Source organism: Malania oleifera, chromosome 1 (assembly GCF_029873635.1).
Source record: "Malania oleifera isolate guangnan ecotype guangnan chromosome 1, ASM2987363v1, whole genome shotgun sequence".
In the NCBI taxonomy this organism is placed as follows: domain Eukaryota; kingdom Viridiplantae; phylum Streptophyta; class Magnoliopsida; order Santalales; family Ximeniaceae; genus Malania; species Malania oleifera.
Window position 1 is genome coordinate 101,083,411 of NC_080417.1, and position 13,936 is coordinate 101,097,346.

Consider the following 13,936-nt stretch of genomic DNA (forward strand, 5'->3'; position numbering starts at 1 on the left):
GATTAATCTCTCTGACCGTGGTGTGAATCCCTCTCAATCGGCTGTGTTTGATGTTGGATTGTGCTCAAATATTGGATTTTCAGTCGATAGTGGGCTGATTTTAGATTGGCAGTGCAGAGTTTCCTTGACTAGCGAAGTTTCCTTCGTGGTTTCTTTGTGAATCGCTGGGGATTGAAGTATAATCTGTGCACTGATACAAATTCTATAGCCTTGGGATTGATTGAAGAAGGATCTTGTAGCCCTAGTTGAAGAAGAGGGGTCTTGAGAAGGGGACTGAAAAGAGAGTTCAATGGGGTGATATGGAATCCTCTGACTCAGATGAAGAAGACTCAATTGATTCATGCAATGCTGTGGACTTGGGTCGTGCTCGTGATAGAAGCCTTGAAGTAGATAAAACTACTGAACATGCCCCCCCACTGCCACTGTTATGGGTGATAAGAAGCTTGATGAATGCCAGGAGTGATATGATCATTAGGACCAACAAAAAGGTTCCATGGTCAGAATTGTTTGTTAAAAATAGAGACCCGGCCAATTGTGGTCCGTTGCCAGAATTCAAGCCATATGGAGAGAGTTCAGATTCCAAAAAATGAGATGTACAGCTCTGAAGGTATAAAGAACAAACATTTAATAGGCTACTTTACGGGTAAATTTCCAGCAAAGGAAGCTCTTAAAAACTTGATGGCAACCTGGAGAGTGAAAGTTGTCTCTGCACAACATGATAAAGGATGGATTGTTTTCAAATTCCTTAGAGAAGAGGATGCCAATGAGGTAATCATGAATGGCCCTTATAGTGTGCATGGAAGAAATCTGATTTTAAAAGGGATGCCTAGATTTTTTCAGTTTAGGGTGGAGCAAAGAACTGTTGTTCCAGTATGGATCCAGTTAAAGGATCTTCCTTTTGAATTATGGCACCCTTGTGCAATTGGGAGGATATGCTCACAGACTGGGAGGCCCTTGTGCATGGACAAACTCACTACTATTCGATATAGAATCTCTGCTAGGGCTATGGTTGAAGTGGATGTAGCTAAAGAGATCAAGTACAGTGTAGACATAATGTTGCCAGATGGGATGGAAATTACTCAGGAGATTGTGTATGAAGGTCTGCCAAGGTTTTGTACTAAATGCAAGGCCTTGGGACATTCAGCTGCTTTCTGCAAGCCTAGGGCTGGCCCTAAGAAGCCTGCAGGTCCTCAATACAGACCTAAAAGAGTAGCTCAAACTTCTGAAACTGAAATAGATAAGGCAGGAGCAAGCAATGCAATTAGGAACAAGGTGAAAGAGAATATGGGTAACAGTGAGGTGCCGCAATGCAAAGTCACCAATCAGAAGGAGGTAAATCTAAATCTTAATGCTAGTAAGTCAGACTCTATTGAAGAAGATCCTTCTAAAGACATGGATATGGGCAATAAAGAGAATCCCAGTCCAGTTGAGAAAAATCATGATATATCCTCTGTTAGGGATCTTCCTAGTAAGGGCCAGATCCTGGGTGAAAAGGATAAGGATTGTGGCAATAATAATAAGAATGAAATGAAGATGAAGGAGAATGTTCCAAATACCAAAGAAGATCAAAGTAGAATTAAAGATAAAAGGAAAAGAGGTTGATGATGGCTTCCAAACTGTTGTCAATAAGAAGAAGAAAGGAAAGGGGGCCTCAATACAACCCATTAGCATTTGGAAAGGGGCTAAGACCCCCTTCTAAAAATTGATGAAGATAGGATGCTGGAACATAATGGGCTTTAATATGCCCCTAAAACATAATGGGGTGCTTAACCTCATTAAGAGTGAAAAACTAGATGTGTTGGGAATTCTGGAGACAAAAATGACCAGCAACAAAATGGAGGAGTTTATGAGGAAAAAGCTACCCTCTTGGTGCCAAATAATTAACTTCAGTGAGCACAGGGCTGGAAGAATTGCAGTATTATGGAATCCTCAAAGGTGATGATACATCTGGTGAGCTGTAATGCACAAATTATGCACTGCTCTATTGTCTGCAATGTGACATCTAAAAGATTTTTTGCCAGCTTTGTATATGGCTTTCATACAATAGTGAATAGAAGACCTCTTTGGCAATCAATATGTGATATTGGAAAATTGCATCAAGGACCCTGGATGCTGGTTGGAGATTTTAATAGTGTATTGATGCCTAATGAAAAGAGTAATGGGAATCCAGTTTCTGCTTATGAAATCAATGATATTGGACTATGCTTTGCTGAGTGTGGCTTAAGTGACATGAGTTCATTAGGCTGCTTCCTCACATGGTCTAATGGCTCTACTTGGTCCAAACTTGACAGAGTTGTGCTAAATAAACAGTGGTACGTGGAGGGTTTTGGGGCTCATGCCAGTTTCTAGCTTCCTGAAATACATTCTGATGATGCATATTGTTTAGTCTCCCTGCTTATAGGGAATGATTTGGGAAAAAGGCCATTTAAATATTTTAATACGTGGGGGCATCGTCCTAACTTTCATAATATTGTCAAAGAATCATGGGGGAGGGAAGTTTAAGGATATAGAATGTTTAGACTTACCAAGAAGCTAAAGAATCTAAAGGGCCCATTGAGAGGTCTCAATGAGACTCACTTTTCTCACATTTGTAATAGAGCTGACAGAGCTTCTAAGGAGTTGAAGGAGTGCCAGCAAAGTTTACATGATGACTCTGGGAATTCAGAGCTGCAAAGAATGGTGAAACTTAAAAAGGAGGAGGCTGATAGATTGGACAAAGCAAATAGATGTTTTGTGGCACAGCAAGTTAAATTTGCTTATCTGAATAATAGTGACAGAAACTCCAAGTTCTTCTATGCCTTGCTGAAAAGGAACAACTCCAGGAAGCATATTACAAAGTTGAAAAGAGAGAATGGAGAATTCACTATATCTATGACACAGGTAGCTTTTGAATTTCTGAATTATTATAAAGATCTCCTAGGGACTGAAGTGGAATGCTCACAACTAGATCCTGGAATCATAGAGAGGGGGCCTATTCTGAATTCAGATCAGTCTGCACACATGATTAGAGGAGTATCAAGTGAGGAAATTAAAGAGGCCCTATTTAGCATAGGGGATGAGAAGTCACCTGGGCCAGATGGTTTCTCTACAAATTTCTTTAAAGTTGCCTGGAGTACAGTGGGGAGGGACTTCACTGAAGCTGTCAAAGAGTTTTTTGAAAAAGGGAAAATTCTGAAACAGATAAACCACACAGCCATAGCAGTTATTCCTAAATCTTAGCATGCCAATTCAATTCAAAACTATAGGCCAATATCTTGCTACAATATGACATATAAGGTAATAGCCAAGATTTTAGCCAACAGAATTAGTCCTACCCTAGAGAAAATTATTAACCTTGCTCAATCTACTTTAGTGAAGCAAAGATCCATTGTTGAAAACATTTCTCTGGTGCAGGAACTGGTTAGAAAGCATGCAAGAAAGAGAATTTCTCCGAGATGCATGTTGAAAATTGATTTGAGGAAGGCATACGATTCTCTATCATGGGGTTTTCTTAAGGACATGCTTGTCAGTTTAAACTTCCCTAGTAAAATGGTGAAGTGGGTGATGGAATGTGTGTCAACTACCACATATTCTATCTCTCTAAATGGAAGCTTATAGGGTTTTTTCGATGGGAAAAAGGGATTAAGACAAGGAGACCCCCTATCTCCAATCCATTTTGTATTATGTCTGGAGGTTTTATCAAGATTACTGTGTGGATTATCAGATGATGAGGATTTTAACTTTCATCCAAGATGTGGAGCGTTAAAGATCACACATTTGGCTTTTGCTGATGATCTCATTCTATTTTCCAGGGGCGACTGTGGCTCTGTATAGAAACTAATGAATGCTTTGGATTGTTTTTCTAGATGTTCTGGTTTGAAGGCTAACCCTTTGAAATCTAACTTGTATACTACTGGTGTGAGCATCCCTAAGTTAGATGAAATTAAAAGAATCACAGGTTTCCAAGAAGGTTCTTTTCCATTTAGATACCTGGGTATCCCTTTGGCATCTACCAGACTGAATGTAACTCATTATCTGCTCTTATCTCTAGAATTAGCAGTTTAATTGACTCCTGGCCTATCAAAACTCTGTCATATGCAGGAAATTGGAATTGATATATTCAGTTGTGCAAGGGATGGAATGCTTTTGGCTCTCCATTTTTCCAATTCCGATCGCTGTTTTTAAGCAAATCATCAGATTATGCAGAGTGTTTCTATGGGGTGGCAGAGCTAAACCTTTGGTAGGTTGGAAGGAAGTATGTTTGCCAAAATCTGAAGGAGGTCTGGGGGTCTTTGATTTGAAGACATGGAACAGGGCTCTGCTCACCAGAACTCTTTGGAATATCAATAAGAAGAAGGACTCCTTGTGGTCCAAATGGATAAACCAAATATACATAAGGAATAGCAATATTTGGGATGCCAAAGTAAAACATGAGGATTCCCCATTATACAAGAAGATAGTGGAAATTAAAGATGAACTATTGCAGCAATGCAAAAGTAGTGCTAATGCAGATCAGTTATTAAACCAGTGGGTGAATGAAGATCAATTAGATTGCTCAGAGGCCTATAACTTTTGGAGACTGAAGGGAACATTTATGCCATGGTATAATGTGGTCTGGAAAAGTGGATGTACACCTAAGCATTCTTTTATATTATGGCTGGGTGCTAAGGGCAGGCTTCTGACAAATGACAAGCTTACTGGAGTAGACAGGGATGAACAATGTGCCTTATGTAAATCTGAAAAGGAATCAGAAAACCATCTCTATTTCAAATGCAGGATAGCTAAAGAAGTATGGGAAGCCATCAAAAAATGGATGAGTTGTACAAGATTAATGCGTACCTTAAAAGCTGCCCTCAAGTGGATAAGGAAAGAGGCTAAAGGGAAGAGTGTTAAAGCAGTAGCCATGAAAGCTTGCCTAGCCACAACTGTCTTGGCACTTTAGAAATAAGTGTAAGTTTGAAAAAGTAATTGCCTCAACTGATGTTATCATTAAATTTATTTTGACTAATGTGTATAGATTTTTATATGATAAATTTCCTGATTGGAATAAAAAATAATTTGTGCAGTCAGTGGGGGTTGCTATCTTGTGTTTGGATTTTGAATGCAGTTATCAGAGGGTCTTGGTAGCTGGTTCTTTTGCAATGGACTGAGTGTTCTAGATCTTGTATTGTTGTAATTCAGAAATGACAAGTCAGTTTTCTGGTTAGATGGCATCTGTTTTAGCTCTGAGTCAGCTTCAGGCTAAAGTGCAGGCTTTGAGAATAGCTGGTTTTATTCATGCAACCAGGTGTAGTCTAAACTTTGTTGTTTTTGCTGGGTTATTTGGTGTCTAAATGCTGTAGCTTTTGCTAGTTTATCTGAAGTGCTACATTTATGAACTATAGTTGTTGTAACCTAATGACAGCACTGAATTTTGGGGATGAAGCAGCCTTATGGATTCCCAATGGGATTTAAATTTGAAGTTTTGGGCTCAGCTCTATACTTACCTCAGTCTGGCAATGCTGGTACAATTTTAGCTTCATTATTGATGCAACTCTAAGACAGATTAGACTTTTAGAGCTAACTCAGCATGGATTTTTGAAGCACTTGTTTGGATTCCCACACTGAATTCCTATTCCATGCACAGCAAATTTCATAGATGTCAGTACTATCTTATGATGGCACAGATCTGACTTTGGGTCTATTTTCAACTATCATCTAAGACACAGCTGGAACAATTAGACGTATCATCACAGCTATAACTAAATGACAGTAATGAATGTTGGAGACCACTCAAAATGAATTTCTGAAGCAACAACATGAATCCCAAATTAGATAATATTGTAAATGTTCTTTTAATATTTTACATTTACATTTATTATGATGTTGTGTATCTGGATGTTATTTTGGACTGGCTATAGATCTAACTTGTGATTGTACTATTATGCAATTAGGATCGGATCTTTGCATGTCCCCTCTGGGGAATTTCCTTCTTTTTTCTTTCCTCAAACCTTCATCCAAATGAATCCTAAATATGTTTTTTTCTCACTCGACAATCAAATAAGAAAAAACACATTACTTCCTAAGTTTCTTTCCTTTCCCTGCATGCCTCTCAGATTAATACAATGTGTTTTTTGATCTAAACCTTCTTGCATCGAGCAGAGCATTACAAAAAAAAAAAAAAGGAAAAATAAAAGGGGGTAAAGTGATTAAGAGGGATTACAAAACAGCAGAGAGGCCATCCTTCCTGGGAGGAAGCAGCATGGTTTTGTTTCCAGGGAAGGCATTGTGAGAGATGTCCACCAAGGCCTTGAAGCTATAGGGTTCATGCATTGACAGTTCTGACAGAACTTTCCTGTTCAATTGGATGTTCTCCTTCATCAGCCCATGCATAAAGTTCCCATAATTCACCTGAGAAGCAAAAAAACAAAAATCAAGAGAAACCATTGTGAGCAACTACACAAACTTGAAATGCACTTCAGATAAAACAGTAGCCTACTTCATTCAGCATACATTTACCCCATGTTTGGAGAGATTTAATTTGGAGTTGTGTTGGATTTGAATAAGATGTAACACAAAATTATATTAAAATTTGTCCAAATCTACGCAAATTTGAATTCAATGGCTGAAATTCATGCTCCCAAACACTATCTTATATTTTACCACAAAGAAATACAAGCAGTAATCTCGTACAAATAACAAATAAGAGCACCACAAACAAAATTTGATGACACTCAAAATGATCAAATATATTGGGGGCATTTGGCCTCTGCATGAGCTGGAACAATCCACAAGCAAAAATCGCGAAGGGGACAGGCAATGCATTCCAACTTCCAAGTGGCAGTCATAAATAAACACCCATCCCTAGTACATAATACATAAGATAAAATAGAAATATTAATTATTAAAATCCCAAATCATATCCAAGAAACAAAACGACTCCCGAAACCTTGACCTAAGCTAATCACAAAAAAGATGAACCTCTGCAAAGCCCTGAAATCACAGCAAATAACTCCTTTCAATGCAAAGAGTCATTCACGTTAATGAATGGAGTACAAGTGTGATCCGACAACTACGGCCCACACCACCTACATTTTCACATGGGCATTGGTCGAGAAGGTACCATCACTAGTCATGATAAAAACAGTGTCCTGCATTTTACTTAAGTGCAGTGTCATCCCCTCTCATTGCTCCATAAGGTCCTAACAAGTCAGAAGTTTGAACCTGAAAAAAAAAAAACTGCCCGGGGCACAAATCTTCCGCATATGTGAGGTCCGAAAGGGTCGGACCACAATAGGTCTACAGGATGCAGCCTTCCCTTGCATTTTTGCAAAAGGCTGTTTTCACGCCTCGAACCTATGACCTCCAGGTCACATAGCGACAACTTTACCCATAGCGACAACTTTACCGTTGTGGCTCCCATTCAAGTCAGAAGTTTGAATTGAAGAGCCAAAAAAACAAGGATGCATGACAGTGGGGTCTAGTAGCATTATATGCTAGTATTGAACATAGAAAATGAAAGGACTAAAAAATAAATAAAACACGCTTAGGTGATCATTATCATGCAAGAGCTAGCACATAACAGTAGAAGATCAAAAGAGATGGCTGTAAAATGAAAGGAAAAAAGAATCTGCATTTATCATGGTCATTTTCCCCACAATTTTAGAGAATTTAACAATATGTCAAGACTCCATTATAGATTTATACCTTATTAATACACGTTCTACCCCTTTTTGAGGGCAGAGTTGGGCAGTTAAACCAATTCAATCATCGGTTTGAGCATGTCTTAACCAATTCATCAGTATTACTTTTCCTCAATAAAAGAGTTCTAATGTAATGGTTATTACCATTATTGAAAGCTATGCAATTGTTTGTGAACTGAAGTTCAGGTCCCAAAAAAGGAATCCCTCTCAAGAATAGGAACTGAGGAAATCACATCATTGCGGTGAGAAGAAGGTACAAGCAAGCAAATGAATAGAAGAAAGCATTTCCCACCCACCCATACATCTTCCCAAAACCTAATATGATTACCTCTACCCCAATTGAAACTTTGTTAATGGAATCTAGTAATCACTCTTTGTTCCCTTAATTGAATTGCAATTAAACTTGGCCCAGTTTTTTGCTAAAATAGTATAAAGGATTGAGCCAAATACAATAAGAGGAAGAGAAGAAGGATAAGCCTGCAAAATGAACCTTCGTAGACTCCCTGCAGAACTTAACCCCTAAATCAGCATCCCACCCATAATTTTGTATGCCATATTTTCTTTTTATTACTTTGTGCCAAATCGAATTCACCTCCAGGGAAACCAGTTGAATCAAGAAAATGCAAGCGTAGAATGGGGGTAGAGAGAGAGAAGGATTACGCCGTGTAAGCGGGTGCCAGCGTTGATGCGTTGGATCCAGAGGGCGCGCATATCGCGCTTCTTGTTGCGACGGTCTCTGTAAGAGTACTGCAAGGCCTTCTCGACTCTCTCTCTTGCTATTCTTATGCAGTTCTTCGCCCTTCCTCTGAAACCTTTCGCTAGCTTGAATATCTTCTCCTTGTTCATCTCTCTCTCTCTCTGTTTCAAAAATGCTTAAAAATTAATACCCTGATTATGATTTTAAAGCTTAAAAATTAGTCAAGTAGTGTTTTTAATGTTTCAAAATCAGGGTGTTGATCGGTAAAATCAGCATTTTAATTCTTCAAATCAGTGTAGCAGTTAGTATTATTATTACCGTTAAAAATCGAATCACAAAAACAAACAATAATTAATTTTCAAAAGAAATTCACAAATTCGAAATAATATGGGTTGAGATCAAATTTTAAAGGCCGACAGAGACACACATCTTCGCCGGAATAAATGGTGCGGCGGCTGCGGACCTGCGGTCTGGCGACTGGCGGTCTGCCGAATCTGCCGTGGGGTGGTAGATGGAGGCCTGCCGAGCCGTTGACGAAGATCGGAGAAGACACGAAGTCGCGAACACCGAATAGCCGAAGCGGAAGCTCTCTGCGGTCGCTACTGGTGAAGCCTCAGCCCTCAAAACAGTGAAGGCGAAGGCACTGAAGCACGGAAGGTGAAATCTCAGCCCTCCCTTAAGCCGTGGGCGTGCGCGGATTGAAGCTCCCTCTAGGGTTTCACTGGAGCCTTCGGTGATGGGCAGTAGGAAATTGGGAATGGACCTTGGCTGTGGACTGGCTAGGCTATTAATTCTTTTTTTTTTTAAGAATTTTTTTTAGAAAACCCCTCTATGTATAAAGTAAATTTATTTTAAATTTTAAAAACAACAATATAATTTCACATATATTTTTATGATCCTATTCTAATAGAAAGAGTACAATACCCTCTACATAAAGTAATTTAATAAAATAAATTATTTTTTAAAATTTTAAAAAACGTTTACCATTTTCATTATCTTTCATACTCCACCATTCTAATGTAAAAGACATTATAAAACAATTATTTTATGTATAATTTTTTTTTTATTTTAAAACTATATAAGATAGTCTTTAATAATATATGTTTTCTTAATTTGAATATGCATTTGTGTCATTTTAAAAGAATTAATATAATTTTATATTATATAATTGTACAACCCTACAAAAATATAAATTTAAAATTCATATTTTACACTCACAAATGTTGGCAAGAAATATAAAATTTTAAAACTTTCCTTGTATAAATGTCCTGATGTTTGACATATTAAAATAAAAAATAATGGGAGTAGAATGAAATAATGAAATAGAAGAAAAGTGTAATGAAATAAAAAAATTATAACATATATATATATATATAATTACATAGACCAATTCAATTTTATTTCATTCTTATATATTAAATAATTTTTTTTATATAATTAGAAGGTAAGATGTCATTTTTTGTCTTAATATTTTCAAAAGTAAGTTATTTTAAAATTTTTTGTTATTATATTCATTTTTATACAATATTTTGAAATTAAAAAATTAACTTACTTTTTTTAATTCATTTGAAAAAGTAGAAAATATTTTTAGTATTAAATGACACTTAAAATATATTTTTTATTTATAATTTTTTATATAAACCTTAAAATTTGAGAAATAATATATGCTTTATTATTATTTAAATTTTTTTTAAAAAAAATAGAATTGATTCCCACTTGCAAGTGGGATTTGATGGGGGGAAAGGGGGTTCATGCATGCAAGGATGCAGTGGGCTCAGGTCAAGAACGGACTTCTCGGTTTTTCTTTTTCTTTTTCTTTTTCTTTTTTCCATGCTCAAATTTCTGTGCAAGTTTTTTATTTTATTTTTTTTATTTGTGTTGCAGCCAAAAATTGAACGGCCTTCACGATCCCTGATCACGACCACCTAAGTCGTGATTGACTTGAGAGGTTTTTTATGCAACAGTAAAGTAGAGTTTAGACTGAGATACCTTAACCTCTTCTCTGAATCCCCATTTATAGTGATGGAGTTTGACCCAAGGGTGATGTGTCATTTATTAGCGAATTATGGCGTAAACGTGAATCGCTCTAGTTGTTATAACTTTGGCGTAGATTGTTCTAGTCATCATGGAGCTGGCGTCAATTGCTCTGCCTGAACAGTTGACTTAGGTGGTAATTGCCCTCATCAATGCTGGGCTCTAATGTCCTTTGGATTTATGGTAAGTGATATATTTGAGGTATATCAATTTGTTTTAAGCTCCGAATTTTTAAAAGTCAATTGAGTATATTTTCGTATTTTTTACCCATTTCCTTCGTATTTGTGTTTTTTATTTTTATTTTTCATAATATTTTTGTAAAAAAACTCCAATAAAATGAGTTTTCTTAATTTTGATATTTTTAAAAAAAAATTAAGCAAACCAAATTTTTTTTCTTAAATTGATGTGTATTACAAATCGTCAGTCTATCCATTGTATTTTAAGTAAAAATCTATGAATGGAGCAACAAATTTTAAGTAAAAGAAGCTACTCGATATAGCATTTTTTTGGTAAAACATGTTAAATAAATCAACAATTTTTGCATGTGTCATGCACATTACGCTAAACCCTAAAGCTAATGTCACTCCATAGTTTTGCATTAAAGTGTAACATAGGCAAAATTTTCTTTGTAACTTCAAATCTAAATTATTGTGAATTTCAATTCAATTTGTCTCATATTGAAAAATTAAATGACATAAGATTAATGATTTATATACATAATTATTGTACACGGTTCGGTTCGATTTGGTTTTGGCCAGAACCGACAACTGAACCGAAATTTTTGATTTTGGGATTTCCAAACCGAAACTGAAACCGAACCAAAATTATGCTTTAATTGAAAATCAAAAATTTAACGGTTCGGTTGCGGTTTTCGGTTTTAAACCGATTTTTTTTTACCAAAAAAAAACCTTTATTTTTCATAAAGTGTTGAAAATTTATTGAGCATTTTAATTTTTTATAGGGACTCATGATTTTAACAAAATAAAATATGTTGGACACTTTTAACAAAAATAACCTTTATTTTTCATAAAATTCTTAAAAATTTATTGAGGATTTTTTTTTCCTATAGTGGCTATATGGCTATATTGCATGCTATATTTTTACTAGCCATATTATATATATATATATATATATATATATATATATCTTATATAAATCGGTTTTTTGGTTTTTTTCGGTTCGGTTTCAACATAAAACCGAAACCGAACCTTTTTATTTTTGAAAACCGAAACCGAAAACCAAAAAACCAAACCATTTATGATTTCTGTCCAATTTTCAATTTTTCAGTAATTTTTGTACACCCCTATAGTTATATTTAAGATTTTAAAACTTAAATTTTTTAATCAAGTTGGTGCTTACGCATGCCTATCAAGATTGCTTATAAAAAAAATCATAATCTTAATAAACTCCTCAATCTTGTGGAAATTAGAATATTAATTAATTAATTTATATATATTGAAGTTTTCCATCCTTAAAGGTGTCTCTATATATTTATTATCCTTATTGAGTAGGCTCTAACCCACCCTACATGCGATTTTTGCATATGCCATGCACATAAAATGTATGGTTCATGTATGTAATATTTTAATAACCCTAAAACTAATGTTTTATATTAACATTTATTTTAGATGAATGCACCCATTAACGAGACCTATAATCAGTTCCTTGCCGGGTAATTCAAAAATTGTCTATTCTTGGATTCAATCTTTGGATGATTGTTGATTTTCGATGCTATTTCACTTCACGATTAGGAATTGTATCTTTGGTAGACTATTAGGGGTTTACTTCACTAACCAGCAAATGATTAGGGCTCTCATCTTTTTTGTCCAATTAGGGCTTCTCAGCAATTACCTCTTCCTACTATAAGACACTGATGGTCGGGGGTTGAGGAAGTCATCGTTGGATCTGCCATTGAAGGAGGACAGAAGAGAGGATGAGAGAGATTTGAAAGAAGGCAAAGAAAGGAAGGTGTTGTCGCAAAAAAAGGACAACAACTAAAAGTAAATCAATTAGAGGTGATTTATTTATAGTCATTGCCAAGCAACACCAGTCTCTAGGATGTCAATTTCTGGCACCCACTCATAATTTCCATTCCAATCTCTAAAGTTTTGAACTATAGAGTCACTCAAAGGTACATACTGTCACGTTTACTAGTTTAATAGTCACAGTCACTAGTTTCTTTATATCCAAATTCCCCAATTAAATCTTACTAATCAGGCATGACTTCTTCTTCTTCTTCTTCTTCTCATGTTAATGCTTATTTATATGTTTTGTAGGAACCCTAGCAAAAATGGTATGCCTTCTTCTCTTTGTTACTCTTCTCATATTCTCTTTGTTACCCTAGCACTGAATCATAATTATTCATAGTGTAACACCACTTATATTCACACTGAAGATGGTATTTTTAAAAATGAGATTATATTGTTTAATTAAAAAATTGAAACAATGGATATTTCTTAGATTGTGTAGAATGACAAAAAAAAGTTGGACTTAAGGCTTGTAGTTGATGTTGTACATTTTGAATGTTATGTTATTCTTTTTAGTTTATGAAAGTTCAACAATGAGTTTTTCAATATCCGCTCATCATCTATTTTCCTTTTCATTTCTAAATCTTTTAATTATCCTTCATCCTTTTGAACCTTAACTCCTCCTTTCTAATTATCAATTTAGTATTAATGTAGCTGTTGTAGCTGGAGCCAGGAGACATAGCTGGAGCTTGAGCTGGAAACACGTTTTTTGCAAGCTGTGCAAGCTGCCATTTATCTCCATGATTGTAACCTCCCAAATTTCTAATTTATTGTATTAAATTGTGATTGATTATCATCCTTATAAATAGAGCTGTGGAGAGTTGTGAAATGTACAAGAGAAGCTCAGAGAGCAGAGAGAAGAAAGAGAGGAGGAAGAGAGTGAGAGGAAGAGAGAGTTGTATTTTTCCAGTGAATAGTGAATTTGTGGTGTGCTTCGTGGACGTAGGTCAATCTTGACCGAACGACGTTAAATTTTTTGTGTCATATTTTTTTGGTTACTCACAGGGTCCTAACAAGTGGTATCAGAGTCCGATTGAAGCAGAAAGACCGGATCGGAAGTGGTACACCGAAAACAAAGCTCTATCTAGTGGCTCAAAATTGAGTTTTGAGGCCACCATCACATTTAGCTCGCCAAGACGATGCCAACCGTGCAATCTGGAGCTCGAAAGGAGCTCAAACGAAGCTACACGCGCTCTTACGCGCCTCATCGGAGCAAGACGCCTCGCCATGCGCTGATCACGTGTCGATGACCTACTGCTTATGCGCCCCACGCGTTGCCACGCGTCTTCCTCGCTCGGACTGCCTAAACCCGACCCGAAAACTCGACTCTGACCTAGCGATCTGAACCGGAGACTCACTCAGACCAGAACAACCCGAGACTCAGTCCTCGACTTGAATTTGACCTGCCCTCTCAGAACTTGCATTGCTGAGTCAGTCACCACGGTAGCGTGCCAACGTCACTCCCACATCAGCCGGTGGGCCTAGTGCCACGTCAGCAGGCGGGCCCCACTGCCGCG

At 36.5% G+C, this 13,936-nt stretch overlaps 2 protein-coding genes across 3 annotated transcripts; one reads left to right on the plus strand and one right to left on the minus strand.

The window, feature by feature from the left end:
* Positions 1–299: 299 nt before the first annotated feature.
* Positions 300–1,602, plus strand: LOC131147824 (uncharacterized). The gene is made up of 2 exons (XM_058097418.1): positions 300–537; positions 656–1,602. The coding sequence occupies exons 1-2, from the start codon at positions 300–302 to the stop codon at positions 1,600–1,602; spliced, it is 1,185 nt and encodes a 394-aa protein (XP_057953401.1).
* Positions 1,603–6,033: 4,431 nt separating this feature from the next.
* On the minus strand, positions 6,034–9,160 carry LOC131159171 (uncharacterized). 2 transcript variants are annotated; one of them, XM_058113892.1, is made up of 3 exons: positions 8,822–9,160; positions 8,322–8,519; positions 6,034–6,369 (listed from the first exon to the last, which is right to left on the minus strand). In XM_058113892.1, the coding sequence occupies exons 2-3, from the start codon at positions 8,505–8,507 to the stop codon at positions 6,178–6,180; spliced, it is 378 nt and encodes a 125-aa protein (XP_057969875.1). In that variant the 5' UTR covers positions 8,508–8,519; positions 8,822–9,160; the 3' UTR covers positions 6,034–6,177. The 2 variants fall into 2 exon arrangements, with proteins under 2 accessions (XP_057969875.1, XP_057969867.1); XM_058113884.1 differs by having other exon boundaries at positions 8,786–9,160.
* Positions 9,161–13,936: the final 4,776 nt, after the last annotated feature.